At 36.8% G+C, this 22,678-nt stretch overlaps 1 protein-coding gene across 2 annotated transcripts in view; it reads right to left on the reverse strand.

The window, feature by feature from the left end:
- Positions 1 to 21,121, reverse strand: part of BTBD9 (BTB domain containing 9) — a 106,263-nt gene extending 85,142 nt beyond the window's left edge. For both annotated transcript variants that reach the window (XM_083856379.1, XM_083856378.1), the window contains exons 1-7: positions 21,064 to 21,121; positions 19,275 to 19,441; positions 14,131 to 14,341; positions 13,231 to 13,594; positions 11,383 to 11,647; positions 9,350 to 9,569; positions 5,484 to 5,603 (exon numbers count right to left, since the gene is read on the reverse strand). In XM_083856379.1, the coding sequence (XP_083712505.1) occupies positions 5,484 to 5,603; positions 9,350 to 9,569; positions 11,383 to 11,647; positions 13,231 to 13,594; positions 14,131 to 14,341; positions 19,275 to 19,356 (1,262 nt within the window). In that variant the 5' untranslated portion in view covers positions 19,357 to 19,441; positions 21,064 to 21,121. The remainder of the gene's footprint in view (positions 1 to 5,483; positions 5,604 to 9,349; positions 9,570 to 11,382; positions 11,648 to 13,230; positions 13,595 to 14,130; positions 14,342 to 19,274; positions 19,442 to 21,063) is intronic.
- Between the last annotated feature and the right edge of the window lie 1,557 nt (positions 21,122 to 22,678).

Raw genomic sequence — 22,678 nt, forward strand, 5'->3', positions numbered from 1 at the left:
AAATCTCAGACTATCACCTTCTCTAAGGCAGAAAAAAACATCATAATGAAAACCAACTGGAAGAGAAAAAAGGATGTTTAAACACTGATAGACAGAAAAATAAGCAGCAGCTATTCATAAAATGGAGACTACAGGAAACCATTTCCTCCTATTTCACAGTTAAAAGGCAAAATATTGGAAACATGCCAATAAAGGCTCCTAAATATGATCACATCTTACAAGAATGAACAATGAGCTCTACTCCTCACCCCCAAAACAAAAAAGAAAACTGCCTGCAATGAAAATTGATTTTTGAAAATAATCTCAGTGAAAAGCCTCAAAGGTCTGGAGTAACATTTCAAACTTGCTTTTATTATTTATTACTGTGCTTCTGTAACACAAATCAAGATAATTTTTACTTATTTCTGGGCATTGTATTATGACTGTATTACTCACAGTATTAGATTTAGGAAAAGATTTTAAAAATTCAGAAAATGTAGAAATAAAGAAAAGCTAATTTGAATTATGCAGCAAGGCTGGGATTTCTTTCTAAACTCACAAACACCAGCATATCTGCACAGTTAGAAATAAAATACTTACACAGGAGTCAATGCCTCCTGAAAAACAGCACAAATAAAATAACTAACTGACATGCTGCCTGTGCAAATATCTGTAGATCTCAGAGGCAGTAACTAAGGTAAAGATGGCTTCAATTACCCAAGTTTAATCATTCCATCTGCAAGAAATCTTTTTATAAGGATACGAAGACTTACTGATGAAAAAATTTTCACATACTTTTCAGACTGACAGAAGGCTCTTGCCAGCAACTCTTAATCTGTGTTTTCTAGTTAGGTCAGTGATGCAGTAGGGCTTCATTTTAAGTTAAATCAATGTTCAAAAGCTTCTTTTGGATGTCTCCGTGCTTTTTCTGAACACCACCACTCCCTACTGGGAAAGGGGAAACAAGGCATAAACACACTCTCAGTGTTAAATTAGATCTGTAGACACTGCTTTCCCCTCAGTTTATTTCAAGTATGTGAGACAATGCTTCAACTGCATTTTCCTCAAGAGTTGACTCCTCATTTGTTTCAACATCTTCTTAAATCAAACCATATTTGGAATGTTCTTTAGCAAGTTACTGTCCACTAAGATTCCACCAAGCTCAGGAAAACTGCAAAATGGCTATCCATAACAGATAATGTCTGATACCTACTGGTAAGGCTGAAAGTGAGGCATTGCTCCTTCATCAGTAGTTGATTCCAGTGACTCTCCCAGAGACAAAGAAAAATAAAATTACTGCAGCACTACCAGTAGAAAGCACAGTTATCTGAGACTATCTGATTAAGATCAGAATTAAAGAAAAACATTTTGTCTAGCCTACACTTGAAAATCACATCTCCTCACACATCATTACATGCAAAATAATTGTGCACAACTACTAACATTTCTGAGTTTAGAACTGCCTTAGTACTGAAAAATTTACTCTTCTTGCATTTTTTCAATGTTCAGGAGACATGGTCTACAATTTAATTTGTCTTCACTCAGGCAGAGGATTATAAATGGTGTAATCATTAGTAGCAAAAACTGTTGAAGCACTAAACAAAAAATCCACCCAGTATCATCAATGCTTAATAAAAGGAAAGGCAAGTAATTTTCTCTGCACCAATAAATACATTTAAAATAAAAATACACCTTCTAAAGTAAAGAAAATTCTAATGCCACACCTTCTATAGCAGCCAAGTGCTTTAGGGGAAACACAAAGGCCTTATAACACTATTGATTCAACACTGTAGTATTATAAAATCTCTATAAAAAGATTTTTCAGCTTAAAGTGGTTTTAGAAAACAGGAAAAAGAATATGCCTAAGTAATTTCTCATGTTTACAGCATGATTCTACAGGCATCTATCAATTCTCCTAATAGAAACATACTTTAGGACCAATTGTTTATGCTGTAATAATTAATATTTCCTTTTGATAAATCACATTATTATAATCACAAAAAAAGCTAAGACAATAATAGCAAATATAGACAAAAACTGATCTCTTTACCTTTTCAATATATTTTTCAAAAGTTGGTATTACTGACAAAATAGCATTGATTTCAGACTATAAATTGGTCTGGTCAGGGAAATACTTCCCCAGTAAAAACACAGAATCATCCAGTGTCAGACTAAAGATGGAAAATGAATTGAAGGTTTCCTTCTGATTTTATGTACTTGTACAAGTAAAAATTCTGTATTTGATCCCTCCATAGCATAAACAGCAAACCAGAATGATTTCGTAAATCTGGGAAGTTTAATACACAAAAAAAGCACACAGTAGAAATAACACTTTCACCAAAGGAGTGTAAAGAGAAAGAAATTAAGTATTTTAAACTTTTATTGTAGTGACACCTTGTGGCTACACTTGCCTTATATCATGAACTCCAAAATCTTTTATTTTCTTGTAATTCTTTTAATGCAGTTCTTCAAATATTGTGGTCAAGGATGAAGTTAAAAGATGAAGTCGCAAAACAAAAATGAAAGGATGAAAAAGGCAGGAAGGATAAAACAGAAAACAGCATTACCTGCTCAAAGACTTTTAGCAGTTTTAACATTCACTGCTACAAGCAGAAGATGGAATAACTATGAACCTGACACTTGCTCCTAACCTCCACAGGAAGCTGATTACATGAACATTTTCTGTGTCCTGTATTTCCTCTAAAGAGTTCTCAACTCTACATGAAAGTTACTATAAAAGTGTAAACAAAGAAAACAGAACCAAAAGAAATTCTAAAACATGCACTACCATATTGAAAAAAAAAAAAAGGGAGGGAAAACTACCCTATAATCACGTTCTTATTTGCTTTTTCTGTATAGTATATGACTGTTCAATTTTCAAAGATGGTAGAATTATGTATTCTAAAAGCATTTAAAGCAAAAATTAAAATTCTAAAACAATTATGTCAATAAAATCCTCATAGGTTATACTCAACATTTTCTTTTACTAAAATCCATCTAAATACAGCAACACCCTCTTACTTGTTATACTAAGCTTTGGCATTGAACAAATCATCTTTGTACAAATTAGCTTGTTTATCTAAATCAGGAATTATATCCTACAAATAACAAATCATCTGATGTGTGTGAGAAAGCACAAACAATCTTCTCATCTTCCTTTCTAGAATTTCAACCTTCGGTTATTGCCCTTCCATTCTTTTCACCTATTAATCTCACAGAGGTTATGGCTGGCAAAAGCTGCTCTGAACCTCTTAAGACAGTCTGAAGCATGTAAGTAACAGGAAGAAGCCAAGAGTGTAAATCATCTTATCACATTACTTGACTTTGCCTAATCAGTTTGGATGGTTTGATACATCCTTTGCCAAATACAAATTATCTTTCATGGGAAGCACAACAATGCCCTAACTTCAACACTATTGTGAATAGTCCATAACACCTCATATCAAAACAATCAAATCATAATAGATACTGTGACACACATGACAAATGACTCATTAAGGAGGCTGCTGAATTGGTCTTAATTCACTGTGACATAAATTTCTTATTTATTTAACAACTAACAGCCAGAAGGTTGCATTTTTTCATCCAGCTTTTGTGAAAAAGACACTGATTGTAGAATTGAACATGGATAGATTTGCTTAAGATGAAAGTTACAGGTTTTCAAAAAGACAAACAAAAACTCCAACCTGTATAAATGCAAATAAAAGACACACTCCATCAATTTTTATGCCCATGGAAATGTTTGAGCAGCTTCTTAAAACTTAGATGAACATATCTGTTGACAGATGTTGACAGCTCTCACCTTTTACAACTAATATTTATGTGAAAGGTATATCAAAAAGGCAACTAACCTTGCCTAATGTTGCAGGGCTTATATCCTGTTTATAATCTGTGCTTGAACAATTGCTCTAGTGTATCAGACAACTGGCTGTCCTTCAACAACCTGTACAGGATCTGGCATTTTCTACTCCCTCACTTTGGAAAAAGGTATGCAAACAAAAAAACCCTAGCCAAAAATCCTACTCTTCAATTCTTTGTTGGACCTCAAAATGACATCTTACACAGTGATCTCATAAAGCACTTTGAGCTAAAATATTTTTTTAAATTAAAACAAAAAAACCCACCACCTATCTGAGGCCCTTCTTGGTAAGGCATTCAGTCCATGATTATCTACTAAAATGCATTTAAAACTTTTTAAAAATTGCAGCATGGTTCCCTAAGTGGTTTCTTCAAAAATATTATCTGCATTAGTAAGACAAAAAGAGTAAAATGCCAAAACTAATGGCAGCAAGACAGAATATAACATGATGCTTCCCTTCCTCTGTACTTTTGTCCATTAACAGGAAGATTTTGGCAGTGGGACTTGTGACACTAAAACAAGACTGTATAACAGAAGCACCATTGAGCAAAACAGGCTCAATAAAACAAAACATATCTACCCCTTGATAAGCACATTCAGCATGTCTGTGAAACAAAATATCAAATATTAAAAGAATAAATTCTGACAATCTCTTATTAGCTTATATTTTAAATCTGTGCTCACAAGACTAGAAAACACCTCTTTTTTAGGTGACAAGAAAATGTTACGCATATTAGGATTTCTGTTTTGCATATGTTAGTATATTAGAAATAACCAATTTAATTCATTTAAATAAACAGAACTACTTTAAATACGTTATCACAAAACACTGAAATTGGAGACCAAAGAAAAGTTTAGCAATCCTTGTTACTTCTTTCTAAACAGAATATTGCCCAACCACCCTCTAGGTGAAGAACCTTTTCCTAATATCCACCCTAAACTTCCTCTGACACAACTCTAGGTCATTCTCTCAGGTCCTGTCACTGGCCACCACAAAGAAGAGATCAGTGCCTGCCCCTCCTCTTCCCCTCACAAAGGAAGGTGTAACTGCAGTGAGGTCTCCCCTCAGTCTCCTCTTCTCCAGGCTGAATAGACCAAGTGCCCTCAGCTGCTCATCATATGGCTTCCCCTCAAGGCCCTCCATCATCTTCACTGCCCTCCTTTGGATCAGCTCTAATAGTTTATTATTCTTCTTATATTGTGGCACCCAAAACCGCACATCAGAGGCATTCCTGAAAGCTCCTTAGTCCTAACTTACCCCTTTCTCCCTTTCACAACAATTTAAAACAGTGCATCAGTAGAAAATACAAAATACATAAAAATACATTTTGAATTTCTATAGTAAGTATGTAAGTGAATTATAAACATTCAGGCAGTCAAGGAATGGTGTTTACTACTGAGTGAAAAAAAACCCTATACCAGCTGCAGAAAAGATATGTAGATATGGAAAAACTGGACATTAATCTTACCAAAGAATAAGATTATCTTAGTTTATGTAGTTTTATATAGTTTAACTATTTTTTTTAGCTAAGTTGAGATATAATACATTTTCAGAAACACATAATGAAGTAGCAAAATCCAGCAACTTATTCTGGTCCCTACATTCTTTAATGTCAGGCACTGTACATTACACTGATGAACTAACCTGCAGACACGGGCAGGGAAGTACAGGTTCTGCCAGGACCGACAGAGGTATTTAGAGTGATCGATAACCCGAATCCAGTCCAACTCATCCATGGACACCTCAATGTAGTAGGAATAAGACCTACGGATTGTCAAAAAACACTGGTTAGAATACAAATCGAGAAATTTTAGGTATTAAATTTCACACTGCCTTCTGGATTTTCAGTTGTGTTGAAAAAAAACCTGTTTGTTCTTACCCAGATCCCTACTTTCAAACTAGCTTTGAAAAGAAACTCTCACAGTTAAGATGTATTTTCAGAATGATTTAAGATACCCATACTCTCACAATCTACAGTTATTAGATGAGACTATGCCTCAAAAAATGAAATGGAAACTTTTGACTCTGCCATAAAAATTATCATTTGTATTCTTTCCTCGTGGACTAAAACTAAACCACCAGTGATACAGTACTATTTCTACTGCCAAATCAATAAAGAAAAATGAAAAAGAATTACTAGATCAAAAATGCAAATTCAAACTCCTCACTTGAAAAAAAGCAAATTTAATTTATGACCTTTTTCACTGATGTTGTTCTTCACTTTGGACCCTTTCAGTTCTTTATGATACATCACTGAGCCTGTCATTACTTCCTTTACACACTGAAAAATTACCTCATGGAAAATAAAAATCCACTCACAGAATCTGTGCCTTCCTCTTCCTTATCAGTTATGTTTATATTCTGGTTTGCTGTTAAAAGAAAGCAAACCCAAACTAGAACTTAAAAGTCACAGCTAATTCCCTATTATATCCATGACCATAATGCTTAGAATATAGTAGCCATTTCACTTGTGGAACTGCAAGTCACTGAATATATGTTTCAGAGTATTTTCTTTCTCCTAGTCTGCAACATCCACAGGCATTTCAACAGCACCATGTCAGCCTTTAACATCCTTTCATACTGATTTCTAAAGAGGAGTTGATCCTAAAGAGTTCTACACAAGCATTTCTTATTAAACATTAATGCCTTTATTAGTATTTCCAATTTTCCTGAGGACTTAAAATTTTGAGTACATACTTAAAACAATATTCTTTATAAATCCTTAAAATGTTAGATAGTTGTTAATACCTTGGAAAGCTAAGGCTGAGCCTTTAAATGTAAATTGCATAACCAGCTTTCACATTCACACCAATCAGATGTGTAATATCCACAATCCATACAAATACAATATGTTTTAGCAACATTACTATCACTAATATAGGTGTACTTGAGCAAACTAGGCCTCAAAATTTTAGAGTTTGAGCAGTTTGTATACCAAAGTTACTGACAGTCCTGTGTGCCTTGAGAATTTAATGTTCTCACATCATCATTGCTAACTAACATATATTTGTAACCAATACACAACACGCTACTTTTTGGTTTCTGAAGATATCAAACAAAGAAATATTACCTCAAAAATACAGTTCCATTATCATAAACAATAGTATGCCTTTAAGATTTTTAGGCTGGATAGCATCTTATTTGCAGAGGCAGTTAGGATAGCTACTCCTCTTAGCACTTTTACAGTGGATTCAGCTGTTAATACCCCTAAACTAGAGGTGTAACACACCTTTTTATGTCCATTTGGTTCTGTTAAGGATATCCAATAGACCAGAGCTTCACACAGACAGTCAAAATGAACAGAGTAGTTTAAAAAATTGTTCAACAAGAAGCATTCGTGATGTACAGGTGTTTTCATGTCTGTACAAGTGTTAAGACACCTCTTTAGAAGACATCATTCAGGAAAGATATAGTTTAGTGGCCAGCAATTGTTAGACAAAGACTGTACAAAGGAGAAGATCTCTGCAAAAAGCAAGGATAATCTCAGAGCAAGTTCCTTGAGATTTTGGCTGGCAAATTTCTGCACACCTGTCTGGCCAAACTCTTCCCAAGTTCAACTAAATTGTTTTCCTAATATCTGATATGAATTTATCTTCTTCCTTCTATCCACTGCTCTTTGCACACACTCTCAGCACACAGCTGCAAGAGAATTCTGTCCCTGTATTCTTTCACTGAATAGGTGAGGAGAGCAACAAATTCTCTCTTCTAAGTCTGCTCATGTTAAAACAGCAGGTTCTCATATGCTCAAGCCTTCATCTTGGTGTCCTGCTGAACTCACTCCAGGTTAGTATCTTATACTGAGGACCCCACAAATGGACAAAGAACTCCAGATGTCTCCATTTCCATTTATCTTAGCTGAGTTACTGGAGGGAAAAAAGCTTGACAATTCATAGAACAGAGAATCACAGAATATTCTGAATTAGAAGGAAACCCCTAGGGTGATCAATGTCCAACTCCTGGCCTTGGACAGGACAGGCAGTGCTAATTCCAGTACTATACCTGTTGGGAGGCAAAAGAAAGCCCAATAGCACACTTCCCACAGAAATCAGGATGATTAAAAGAAAAATAAAATCAGCATAACACAGAAAATAGATCTTAAACCATTGAGCCCTCAGTATTTTATAAAGACAAAAATCTCTAGAGGGCCAAGATCCACCTTGTCAGATATTCTGTCAGCAATAATAATAATTTCAGATGAAGGACACTGAACACCAAGCAACAGATAACTTTGTTATACGCTGTCCCAAGGAGAACATTTTTCCCCTGAGTTTCACCAGTTGCAAATTTATGCCCTGAGGGGCATTATTAGGGGCTTTCTACTAGTTACATGAGTTCTCTAAAAATTGCTAGAAAACTCATTATTAATATATCTCTAATACTGTTTCAGATTTTATAAAGTTGGTTAATAATTGGTTCATAAAATTGGTTGATCTTCTGGCACAACTAGTGCAATATGATACAAAGCACTTCTTTATACCTTCAAAGATCCACTTTTTGATCTTTACAAAAGAAATAGAAGTGAAATAAATTTCAGTTGAACTGAAGTAGGAGAACTTCTCTGGTAGAGCTAAATAGCTAAAATTAATGACATTGGTTTTGAATTATTAGTAACTAACTCATATTTAAAAATTGGTTTAAATTTACAAAAAACCACACCCTAACTCAAACTTTTATATACCCTATTCTAGAGTAACATGGCTTAGCTAAAAAACCAAAATACAACTGTTCTGCAATGCAAAACTGTTAGTCTGGAAATAAAATTAATCCTTTATCAGAAAGGCTATAAGGTATTTAATAAATGTTTAAGTAACTTGTTTTATTGTTTTTTAACAGCTTATGAACACCTGCTCTGCTGTCTACTAAACTGTAAGATCTTTGTCATGGCAAGTTACAAAATTAATATATTGAATTTGTCAGATAAAAAGAACCTTGCAATTTTTCTACTTCAGCAGCCCCTCAATTGTTCAAATGAGCCTAATTTGAATTTTCATACATTCCATAATAATCTAAAGTAGTTCAGTAAGGACTGGCTACGGCATCTATGACAATTCATATTTCAGCAGTCTAACCATGAAGTAGCTTCTAATAACTACTGTAGTCAGTTGGTAATTCACATTCTAAATAAATTTTATTACCTCTGAATTACTGAATCACAGAATCATTTAGGCTGGAAAAGACCTCCAAGATCATGTCCAATCTTACTGTCAAAGTGTGCCATTTCTTAACAGTTTTGATATATTGAAAAAATTGGAACAAAAAACCTTTTAGTACTTGAAATGCAAATATGTAAAAAAAAATTAAATACTTTAAGGCAGTTTAACATCTCTAAATATTATCTGGTGTGTAAGTAACCAAAATTACATTTAAAAATCAGGTTGTCTCCAAATAAACCTTGCAACTGTCATTGCCAACACTATTTCCATAAAATATTTCATTTATAGTTTGCACTGTTACATTATCTCCAGTACAAAATGCATTACTTTGCCTTTTGATGTCACCTTGGCACCTACCGACTGTCTCTGTCCCACAGGAGAATTCGGATGTGGTTGATTATTGAGGGCTGGCCTAGTTTAATCTCAATTCCAGACCGGCAGTCGTCGTTGATCGGGTGTCGAGAGAATCCGTGATCCAGGTCATAATTCTGAGTATCTCCATCCAACAGAGCAGACTTCAGCTCCCCTTTTACAACTTGTGCTCCATACTTCATTGTTGCAATATTCTCCCCTGGTACTAAGAAGAAAAGGAAATAATTGCTTAAATTCTGCAGTCTCATACTGCAAATTAGATGTTCTGAATATCAATTCTATTAGGTCAGACCAAAGATTTATTGCTAGTATCCTTTCTTGGCCACAGATGCATGCTCGAGGGAAAAAAAGGAAAAAAAAAGAAAAAAAGAGGCATTAAAAAATTTAGCTTCTTCAATTTTACTTGGTATCTACATGTTTTATGGCAATGAAGCTGTGATAATTTACTATTATGCAGCAGCTATATTCTCAGTCCCCTTCATGATTTTACAGAATTCTGTTGCACCTGTCAACTGTTGTTTGCTTTCGGCTTGGGTTTTAATGTTCACTATTTTCCCTTAAATGGAAGAAACTTAAATGTACAAGATGTGTATCAAATGTTCCAAGATGCATCCCGAATTTGCAGAGTGGTGTATATACCAGTAAAGCCATATGTGCTCCTTTGACAGCTATACAAGCTTTCAGTACCCAGCAAAGCTGAATGAACTCAAGTGAAATGGGAAACTTCTGGCTACTTGGGCTTTGAACTCACATGGAAAAGCAAGTTTTTTATACCACCATTTCACAGTAATAAGCCTGTGTCTTAGGAACAACTTCCTTCAAGCTAACTGGCAATAATGATCCCTAACTTCAACAACAGAACAATACTCTGTAAACTAGTCTCTTCAAAAGACATTTTTTACAGTCTTGTTTGAGGAGACATCCTAGAAAATATGACCTGAAAACTAAATGATGAAAAGCTACCCCAAACCTTTCAGGCAGGTTGACAACAGAAGTATGAATTTTAACAGGGTGTTAAAAATTTGACATCTAAAGAACAGAATTTGAAGTGGTAAGTGGCCATCAGCTTTTCCACAAATAGAAAAAGTTTCAAGATCCTGAATGAGTACTAAAAAAACAAAGAAATTCCATTCTCCAAAAACTTGTGATTAGGAGAACTTTATTGTGGAGATAAATATCCAGGAAAAGAAGCCAGAAAAGACCATTTGACTCATTCAAATTTATCTACTGCAGTGTCAACAGAATGTCTCACATAACAAGACTTTTACAATATCCTAATATTAAACTCGTATGTTTAAATATTAATAGCTATAACTTCTAAGGGAGAATAAAGAGAATATGCAATTCTAAGATAGCAGTAATTTTCAGGACATATTATGCATGACTAAGAATACAGTGCAGACTCTTAAAGAACGTAACTTTTTTCTGTTTTGTGGGTCAAATTTACACATTAGATGGCTAGCAATATCTTTTTAAAGCTGGAGTGTTAGATACTCTTGTTGAATTAATGGAGAGCGCAGAAAAAAGTCAAACACGAGGCTTCTCACACTTTTTAGACCTCTCTTAAAATTACCTCAGAGACTTATTTAAACTATTTAGACAAGAGACTTTTCTCTTACGTAAGAGAAAAGTCATAAGTAGTCATAAGGGAAATTCTGAAATTTTTTATGAAGCAGAAAACAAGTCACTATCAACATAAACCCATTTAAATATCATATATCTCACAGCCAATTCATTTTTATTTTCAATTATTTTGTAAAACTTTTCTATTAAATTACCACTTCCTCTAGGAAAATGGTATTACATTCATGTTTGAGCACTATTTGAGATACAAAGCAAGAAAATAATTAACTAATTCCGAGAAATAAAAATGGCATGAACAGTTACACAACAAGATGCTTCTTATAAAACACAGTAATAGACGAATAGATGAAAACTCAAAGCACAAATTAACCATATCCTCCAGACAACCACAGCCACTAAATGAGAAGGCAACAAATAAAAAACCTGATGCTTACTTAACATGCCCCTGTAGTTGAGGTCCATGTCCCGACTCTCAGAACGAATCTTAATGGCATCTAAGATGGCATCAGGTGACAACAATCCAGAAGGTCTTACAACATTCAGTAGTTCTGTTAGACTCATTAGTGGTAAACGTACTGCTTGCATGATTTCAGCGTGGTTTTCCTTGGGGTTATGTTTACACCAGTTCATCAAAGCTTGGAAAATGTCCTTTTCAGGAGCTGCAAATGAGTCTCTCAGTACAACACTTAAAAGAGCAGCCTGGAAAAGAGAAATAAGAACAAAAAATATAATCCCTAAATAAACAGAAATTAAATTGAATTTCATTATTTTAAAAATGGGAAATTCAAATATGGCAAAAAATAATTTTTTGCTATTTTAACTTGTAGCTATTAAAAATAATATCTAAAGGGGTGACTCTCTGAAATTTAGCTTGTTCTAGTTATGCAAGAACTACAGAATCCATGACCAAAAGAATAGGCAATATTTCAAAATCACTAGAAGAAATGTGAGAACGAATCAAATCAATATAATACCATTCAGTAATTCAAATTTACTTTGGAATATTACAGGAGATTTGGGGACTTGACAATATAGTTCAAAATATTCCTTTAAAATTAGGTTGCTATAAGAGCACTGATGAGAAAATAAGTCTTGCTTGGAAGCAAACATTTCTAACTACTTGGGATTTCTGTCCTCTCACAATCTTTTTCTCTGTCTTTTGGTACCAACTAAGAATCACGAGGTAAAACTACAGTGACTCTTATGTAAAAAACCCACCAACTGCAAAATGAGAACAAAAATAATCAAATAGCTTTTTGATTTTCACTTAGCTAGTAGAATTATCAGGAGCTTGCCTAGAAAGATCTCCCATATATACCAGGACTGGCTATGCCAAAGATCTCTAAGTGTGCACTTCCTGATGAATGATTGCTTGTTCATTTCTTTATTGATAATATGCTCTCAGAGCTCAGGTTTAACAAACTGCACATGATGAAGTACAGAGAGAGAGAGAAAAAAAAATCTTTTTCCTTACACAGCAAGTAACTTACAACAGTGTCATATACTCGTTCAAGGAATAAATCCTTCACAGGTTTTCTCCTAAGAAAAAACACTTCAAAAACCCCCAATTAAAGCATCATTCATTCAAGGTGCTCTGCTGCTTCATGTGAACACTACTTGAAAACACTATTGAAATCACTGTTACGTTCAGCCCAAAGACCCCTCCAGAGTAAGTGCAAAATTTCAACTTCATAGAACAGCCTGACTCAGTCACAAATATTTATGCATCTAACAAAAAAAACAACACACAAAAAACCCAACCCACCCTACCACACCACCATATCCTGCAAGTTCAGAACACAATGACAGTCACCAATATAAATCACAGCAATCTCCAGAATGTTTTAGTTTACCCAGCAGAAAATCACCCATCACTGATGAAGCCAATATCAAGGAATTAATAGAATAACGTCCTGTCATATTTAAGTCTGTATTTGACTTCCCCTCTGCAGCATTCAGAAGGCAAATTATATTAAATCAGGAACAGATGAAATAAGACAAATTAAAATTAGATTGCCTGATGCCATCTTTTAGGACACTCCATTAGATATGCTATATTTAGCTATATTGACTGGTCAATACCTAAAGAATTCAGAACAGATTGCCAAAACTTTCAGTTCAGCTTGTCTTGAACACTTCCAACCATCACAGTTTCACAAGTATAAAATAACTATGAGATAATACAAGTTTTTAAATGGTGCCTCATTAGTATTTCATCATAAAATTGTATGACCATTAAAATTAAAAGTCCTGGGGAAAAAAAGTACAAACAAAAGATATACCTTAGAAAGTGACAGGAAGCCTTCGCTGGAGAGCACCTCTTGGGCATTTCTATCCATGAACATACAGCACATAAAAGTTAATTTGGGGAGAGAATAAAGACTGGCAACATCAAAAGTCATACAGACATTCTGAATATTAAGTATTGTGCAAAGATACTCAGACGTGGAATCCTCCAGTTCTGGGAATCCATATTTGTGTGCTAGACTTAGGAAGTCAAGAAGAACCTCTTCTTTCTCATCTCGTAGTGTAGCACGGCCAGTGTAAATGTACTTCAACAGCATGGTAAATGCTTCTGCAGTAGTGTCCTGAAGAGGAATTTCTGCTTCAGGCTGAGATTCTCTCATTCCCCCATACAATAATGCTCTACAAGGAAGAGAGTTTAGTTTAGTTAGTAGCGTGCCCCTCTGACAAAATTCACTGGAATATTAAATGTATTTCTTTTGAAAAAGGCCCAGCTCTTAAAAAAATCTACTTGGATTAGTATTATTCCTAGCTTTAAAATATATATGCTAGTTTGTGCCAGCCAAACCTCTTCTCAATTCCAGTTCATCATAATGAAACTTGTTATCTGAATATATTCCATAGAAACACCCAATTTATACTCTGAAAAAGCAAAACAATTTTGCAGTAGTACTTTCCTGTTCTTAAGTTCTCTTTCTCTTGAATTGGTGAAATTACCTTCCAAATCCAATTTAATGAAGGTCAAAAGAATAACACTGTGACATGATATTTATCTTTTTCTATTTGAACACAATTATTTGATGTGCTGGAAAACATTCACACAGAAAAGGTCACACTCAATGGACAGATGATCACACCCTGAAAAGTTCATAAGGAAACAATGTTTATCTCATCTGCATAAAAATTTCCTGTGAGCCTGACAAGAAGCCTCAGATCACCTGAAATAATGGCATCTTGCAGCCAGGATCACTCTGTGTGCGGGGAAACGCTTCTTTTCCACAATGAAGGTAACATCACTGTACTCCTCCCCGTTCATTAGAGCACCAATATGCTCTGACAGAATGTGAACGTGGTCGATCTCCCCCACAGCCGTGTATGGACGGAGCGGGTGGCTGTTACTCATCTTGGAGGGATGGTGATACTGGTAGCCTAAAGGACAAAGGAAACAAGCAGTATTATACAGGGCAAAAATATTAAGACTAGTAAACATAACTGCAATAACAAAAAAGTGACTAAAAAAAATTAAACCAAGAGGTTTTCTATGAAAGTTCGTTTTCCATGAGACCCAAGAGAGCTGGAACCAACAATTCTATCTAAGCATTTCAGAGAATTGTCACCTTGTTATTCAGTCAACCTATTTACTTAAAAGAAAAAGTTTCCAACAAAGGGAATTAAAAATTAAACTATTTTACATCATGTTACCCTTAGAAAGCAATTTTATCTGAATTAAAACACACATACACAAAGTAAAAATAAGCAATGTGACCAATTAAGCTTAGTTTTAACTCTCCAGTCTGTACTAGAATCAGTGAAAAATAAAAACTGTTTTTGCAGGATTCTAGTCAACTTTTCAGAATTGGGAGAAAATAAACAATCAGAATAACTTTTAATAAATAACAAAGTCTGTCAGAGAGAAAAAAAATATACAACTCAACTTTCTTATTCTTTACACTCCGTTTTCTTGATGACTTCTTGTTCCTTCACGCATATATATATATATATACACACACACGTATGAAAACAAACTCCCTAATACCTCTCAGTCATAAAATTAGGAGACTGCCCACTAATGTACAATATAGATAAATGCATTAGTCATATCTTCTATGGAATTCTTTTCTTTCTTCTTCATTCACAAAGGGTTTTAGATTTTTATGGTTTTGGTTATTTTAGCAACAGAAGCTTTCGGTAGTCACAATGGCATGAGCATCCAAAAGTGAATTTAGATATTATATTGGCTTCTACTATTACACTTCAGTTTACTTTTCTTTAAAAAGAGGTTGGTTGCTTCAGATAATGTCTATCCATATCTTCAGAGACATCTTCCCTGCTCCAGTTACTAGCCACTTTTCAAGATCAGCAGATACCCAGTGCTGAAGAAAGGTGGTGTACCACGAGAACTAAGAAAATCATGAGGCCATACCTTGCACACACCTAACACATAAATCTTTCAAGTCAAATATTCATGACAGAAATAAACTTTTAGGTTCTACTGTAAAAATACTATGAGAAAATATGAAAAAAAACCCCAAACAGATGCACTTAGGGTTAATTATTATTTGAACCTTAACACATGGAATTGCTTTACCCAAAAATCAATATACTGTGGAAACAGTCCAAAAGAACTTCAAACAGAACTAAAAAAAAAAAAAGTGATAGAAATAGAAAATAAAATTTAAGAAAAATAATTGATTTAGCACACTAAATCAATACTAGATCACAGCACAAATGGGAACAAACCCCTAGGTTTCCACTGGCTGTCTCTGCTACTTAAATTAGAAGCTGTGGGCCTGTGTAGCCACTACAGCACTACAGAACCAGCAACACTGACCAAGATACTTGAGGCAGCCTAACCACGGGCTAACCACAGAACACTGTACAGTCATTCTACCATCCTGACATGAAAGCAAATTAATTTTCAGTTTTTCATAATAACAGACTTTCTTCCACTTGCACTGGTTAATTTACAATTAGTTAAGACAATTTAGATATATGCTACATACACTTCCAGTAAGATATACTTTCTAACAAGCAAGATTAACTTACATCAGTCCAGCAACATCTGTTTGTACCTGCAATACCACTTACCACAACATACTTGTTTGAGAGTTTATAGACAACAATAAAACTGAAATGTCCTCAAAATAGAAAACTTTTTATTGCATTGAAGGAGGATATAAAAAGATGTATTCACTATTTGTTACTCAGCTGCAATCTCAGGTCTTAGTACTCCTTGAAGATTCCCATACCACACCCATAACTGCTGTTGTTGATCTTCATTTGCAATAGTCAGGCAAACCAACTACAGGTGAATTACACATCATCAAGGAACTCTGTATTATCTCTCTTCTGCTAGTTTAAACATTTATTCATTAGGGAAGCTGGTTTACGGTAGTTCATCCATGTACAAATATTAGCACATTTTAATTTTAAAATCCATTTTTATTTCAGCTTTTTTACTACATTCTACTTCTTCGTTTCCTGAATCCACTATTGTCTTTAAAAAATAAGAACAGGTACTGTGTGAATAAAACTGAGACACTGTAAAAGTAGTGAAGACAAGGGAATGCCACCAGCTGCACATTAACTTTGCTTTCAGTAGCTGCGGATGTTGTCATGTGCCAGTAAGGTGAAAAGCTCAAGGGAAATTGTTTCTATTTAAGGTTAAATAAACAAATAAAATCAAAAGCACACTTCCCTCTCAAGAGCACATACACTTCTGTCTAAACAAGTATCAGTGTATATAAGCTGGCAAAGTCTGAAGTGGGAACAGTTGCTGAACAGTGACCTGAGGATGCCCAGGCCTTATGAACATCGAGATGTTGAACAACAGCAAGCAATGAAAGCAGAAATTTAGATAACACCCTGTATGTAAGCAGCGAGGCAATTTTTTTCTGATGTTTAATGCTGTCCAAATTGCTGTTCCATGTACTATTCTAAACCAACAGTTTCAAACACAAATCTGCTGAGCACAAGAAATACACGACTCAAATGATGGCTACAAGCTGAGGAGGCCTTTCAAATGCTTGAATGACCCAAAGTATTGGGCACCATCACCTTACAAACCCATGTTCATGCCTTTTCTGTGTTCTATGGGTACCACCAATATGTTGAAGAAACACACCAACTCATCCATTGCCTACTAGTACAGATTTCTAAAACCAGTTTTGACTGTGGGATTTTTCATATCAAGCAGACCACTGAGACAGTCCTGCCTTCAAAACATAGAACCAAATAATACGTGACTTCATATCTTCCTAGGCTGGATTAATTAATGGTACAAATTCAGTCCACCCTTTAAGCAATCAGTACGTTTCTTGTTTGAGGAAGTAAAACTTAATAACCTCTTTAGCTGTGCCAAGTTGCAATGAGCTCACAACTTCCCTGTATAGCTAAACATGTCTTTTTCTAGTTGTTATTCGAAAGTACTAGTTATGATTTTAAAAAAATGCATGCTGCTAAGAACTTGGGCAAAATCCTTCCTGAAGCCTCCCTCTGGCATCTTCTGACATCAAACAACATCACCTTTTCGGAGAATACAGGTGCTTACTCTTCCAGGCAGTCAAAGAACATGCCATTTACAAGCCTGTTGTAAGCACAATAACCTATTTCCAGGAGGTATTCCGAGCTAATTAATGCTTCAGGAGTCAGCTGTTGCAGCTTTGGTCATGACACAGAAATAAACAAACAGCCTTCTTGGTGATTTTGAGGCACGCTTAGAACTGCAACAATCTGAAAAGGCATTTGTTAAGTCCTAAGGCCTACAAAGCACCTCTCTGACTCCACTAAAAGACACACTATTTGGTGGCCATCTTCAACAGCGAGCATGTGAAAAATGCAGCCCAGTATTTATGACATAAGGCAGCACGCAATACACATAACGTGTGCTGTGCCTGGAGAAACAACCGCCCCCTCCAAGCTTTCAGTTTCTTGTATTTGTACTCAGTAGGTAATCTGTAACATGTTATGGGATACAAAAACATGATTTAGGAAATGATTTAGCAATGCCATCCTTTCTAAACAACTCTCAGTTGCAATGAAAGATCAGCATCCAGTCTTCCCTCCCTCATTTAGACCAACACTCAAGAATCCCTGGGAAAGCAGTGATGCTTCAATGAAACATGGAGGTGTTTTTTGCCTACCAGGTGTAGAGAATTGAATATAAGAAATTAATAATGAATTATTTGAAGAAAAATTTTATATAACATGAGCGAAGAAAGCTTACATAAGTGATAGCTCTATCAAAACTTTAGAAACAAATGCAAGTAAACAGATCATTGCTAGAATTAACTTCTTCATGAAATAAGTCTAAATTATAAACACTGAGCAAATAATTTCATATCCTTAAAACAACTAATTTCTACATCTTCTAGTTTGTACCTAGCAAGCTAATATTTTTATCAGAATTACACAAGAGAATTTTCTTAAATGTAATTCTTTACACTGCTTTTTAATCTATAAATTGGTTCTCAGTTGATTGGATACACTTGAGTAGTATTTTGATTTTTTGTAATTCATTACTTCATAATTACTTCATATATTATAAGTAAATTCCAGCAAAATATTACTTTAGTTTCAATATCTATTACCGCAGATTCCCAGAACATGATAGGTGTAACAGTAACCCTACTGTACAAACATACCACTGGTTCAAATCATATTGTTTATATTTTCAATGGATCCACATATGTCTTTTTATAAAAAATATAATCTCAGGAAACAGAAATTTTCAGTGAATACTTCAACATTACACTTCAGCAGTGTAAATACTTCCGTTCTGTGAGAAGCCTACCTGCAGTAGCTCCTTTGTACTTCTAAATAACAATAACAAAACTGAACTAGAGTGAAAATTGTAAGGCAGAGGAGCAAACAAGTTTTAATACTTTGTAGCCAAAATTAGAACCAACACATAATCAACCCATACCACTTTCTAAATACAGACTATGAAAGCTCAAGTAAGTGCAATTCACAGAACTTTCAAGTCTCATCTCCAACCCTTCTGTTGTGAAAGGATTAAAAGGAAAGCAGATGGTAACATTAATGGAAACTAACCACGCTGTCCAATCACAGCATTTGAAACAGCAATTTAGTACCAAAAGATGTTTTGACTCAAAGCATATGGGAAGTTATGGCCTGCTCATCCAACAAACACATTCCTGTCACTTAAATGCCGTAGTGCTAACATTTTACACTCTGCTCAGACTCTTTCCTGTCACAGAAGAAAAGGAATAAGTTTAGCTAAGTACAATTAACAATATACTTAGCACAGATTATTTATTAACACATATATAAAACTGACCTGGTTAAAACAGCATACAACAAAACCATTAAAATCTCAAGAAAACACAGGGGGTGCACTCACCAGTGAAGCTGTCTGAAGATCTACAGTGAGCGTAGCCCGTAGGCAGATTCCCCGCTTCGGGGAAATTAGGGTTCTTGGCCATTCTGAACAACAGGCAGATTGAACAGCAAGCTCATAGAAACGTTATTCAGCAACATCCAGCTGCACAGCAACAACTGGAGCATTTCCTGGAACAATGCATGAAATAGGCACCATCAGAAATTGCAAACACAAACCCTTACGGCGAAAGTGAGAGAGATGTGTATGTCTCAATTCAATTTTTTGCAGAAGCAAGTTTCTTAAGAAAACCTTCAATTTAACGGGAAAACTTCTAAAAACATTAGATTACAGGAATAGCATTTCTATTTGGAGTCATAATTTAATTTTGACCGTTCATATTTTTAACCATCACAGATGACAGTAACATGTTGCCACATCCATTATAAGCCAAAAAATTCCATCCTGACGTTTTTGCTACAGCCTTAATGTCCCTGAAAACACCATTTTCCCACGTGGGTGTCGTAATTAAACCAAGTAACACACATGCTTTATTCCCTACACAGACAAAATTCTTCAAAGGTTCTTGCCTAGCTAAAGTTTTGGGCTTTCTGTTTGGGTTTTGGTGGTTGCGTTTTTTTACAAAACTTAAGGCAGTTGCAGACGTTTCAATTGCGCAAGCTTTTTTTTTTTAACAAGAAACCAAAACAAAACTGTAGGGTGAGGAAAAAGAGAAATACAGAGGTTTGACTTGCTTAAATACATAACCAACATAAGGAGTCTCTCTCAACAAGCATAAATTATTGTTAACCTTCCCATCAAACCTGCCAGGAATAAAAATAAACTGTATTTAATTTGCTAAACAGATGATACTTTGATCTATGAATTCTCTCATAAAGGCCACTCTAATTTTCTTTATGGGATATGTTTAAGAGAACAAAGCAGGTGAAGGTAGAAAAAAAAATATTTTTAGGTAGTCTCATGAACTAGAAAGTAACCACACCTTAATCCTGCAAATCAAATCCAAGCTTTTGACAAAGAAAGAAGACACATCAAATACACCTGCTTTGTGAGCGGGCTCAAATTAAATCCAAAAACAAATAAAAACTTGAATGATTCCAGCACAGGACTTGAAGAAAGTCTGCGTGCTACAATTTAAAAACATGAGCAAAGGGCATTGCTCGGCTAGCGAGACCACCGGCAGATTGCTAACAAGTTAACATCAAGTTGTTTTTTTTCTTAAGTCTGATAATTAAGTTAAGAGCAATTTCAATGAATCACAGCAGCGCGTAACTTGCAGCGTGGTTAAACTACGACGACACCAAAGCAGCAGGGAAAACACTGAGTACTGCCAGAGCGTCAAAATACTGAAGTTATCTATTTTAAGAAATAAAATTGGAATTCGAGGCCGCAGCAGGGCCCTGGGGAGCAGCCGGGGCAGGGCAGGAGAGGGGCGGGCAGGTGAGGCGGGCGCGGGGCTCAGGCAGCGGCCGATGCGCCCAAGGTCGTGCCCGAGTGGCCCGGGCCGCCACCGACCCCGGCTCGGGAGGCGCCAGGGGAGCGACCCCAGCCCGCTCGGCCGCCCCTCCCTCGCCTCCTCAGAAAGGCTCTTCAGGTGAAATCCCTTCCCCGCCAAACGCGCCCGGCGCCTTCCCCGGACAGCGGCGCTCCCCCGCCCGCCCCGGGTGGCCCTGCCCGCGCCCGGCGGGAGCCGCTGACGGCAGCGCCTGCGGACCCCGGGCGGCCGCGGGACGCCGCTCGCTCGCTCGGCCTGGGGGCCGCGGCCGCCGCGCCCTCCCGCCCGGGCACTCACCGGCCCCGCCGCCGCCGAGGCCTCCTCCCCCCGCCCGCCGCCGTCTTCACGTCACCGGCGGCGCGCTGACGTCACCGGGCAGCAGGGCCTGCGTGTGACGTAGCGCGGGTTTCCTGCCCCGCCCCGGGAGCGCCGGCGGCGACTGGGGACACCCACTCCTGTTTAACCTTCCCGCTGCCCCTCGGCTACCTTCAAATTCCCTGTTTCCTTGGCAGCGGCGTGCGCAGCTCCTGCCCTTCCGTGCGCGTCCTGCTTTCCTGCGTCAGGAGAGCCTCTCCCAGCGGGAATAGGGAATGCGGGCCTGTCGCTGCGTAACCCTGAGAGTGACTCTGCTGCACTGCATGGAGCTGTATTTAAGCCTCCGAGAGGCAAAGGGCTGCACGTTGTTTAACCCCATGCTTTATTTAGCAGAAAAGAAGCCTTCCGTGGAAGAAGTAAAAATAGTGGCCTGTAATCAGTGAGAACAGAAAATAATTTCGAAAGTTTTTCTACACGTAAGATATTTTAGTATTATTGCAGGTTAAAAGGCTTATCATTAAGTGGTTTTCTTCAGTCGTTTATTCTTGGATTTTTATCTGCGAATACTGGTTTAAATTAGTTCTCAGTATGACAGGCAGCAGTAACTTTTTTCAATAAAACCCAAACCAACACCTTCCCTGCTTCATGAGACTGCCACAACTAGTTTGTAGATGCCAGTGTTTTTTTACTAGTTTCCTCTTTATTACCTCATAATCTATCATGTCCACACTTCATCAAGCATTTGAAAAATCAATGGTCATTACAAGATAAGCCAACATGCTTAGAGTAAATTTTGATTACTAAGTAGAGAAGCTTTAGCATAGCCTGCTCCTACTTAACATAGTTATCCATTGGACTACATGATAGGAAAGATGTCTTTCCAAACAATTCCACAGTTGAGGGTATGGGTGGTAATATCTTGGAAATACTCCTTAATGTCTACCAACTTCACGCTGCAGGTTTGTTATAGAGCCCAAGTTTGACTCCTGAAACAGAAAAAGGAGTATGCACAAGCCTGAGTTTCTAAACTTTGGGAGAAAGTGACACGTTTAAGGAGGAAACATGTGGTAGGCAGTTTGGGAAGGCTGTACCTTCCCAGTACCTCAGCCAATGAGGAAAGAAAGAGGGCAACAAGTGGCCGAGAGTTTATAAACAGAGGCTGTGCCCTCCGAGGTTGCGGCATGTGCCCCAGTGAACTCTCTCCCTTTGTTAGAAAAAAGTTGCAGGACTCCTCTGTCTCCTTTGTGGACACTGGCTTTTCATAATGTGGCTTTTCCACTCACATGGGGGCACATCCAGGGTTCTTCCATCCTGTCTGGCTCCAGCACACAGCAGGAGGAGCTGGAGTCGCGCCTCACCCAGTTTTTAGGTGATCAGCTCCCTTTGGCACTGGCCAGCACCAGGCAATTGACTGGGTTCCCAAGGCTGTCCAGGAGAAAGATCAGAGGTGGACCAGTGAGGCCTGTCAAGAGTCCACAGGAAAGGACCACAAGAAATTTCATTGCTGAGTACAATGATTCAAAACCCTCAAAACAAAACAGTGAGCCTTTCAGTCAGCTAGAATTCAACAATGAACAAAGCAACAGGGCATCATGCA

The sequence above is a fragment of the Zosterops lateralis genome (assembly GCF_965231275.1).
Source record: "Zosterops lateralis genome assembly, chromosome: 3".
In the NCBI taxonomy this organism is placed as follows: domain Eukaryota; kingdom Metazoa; phylum Chordata; class Aves; order Passeriformes; family Zosteropidae; genus Zosterops; species Zosterops lateralis.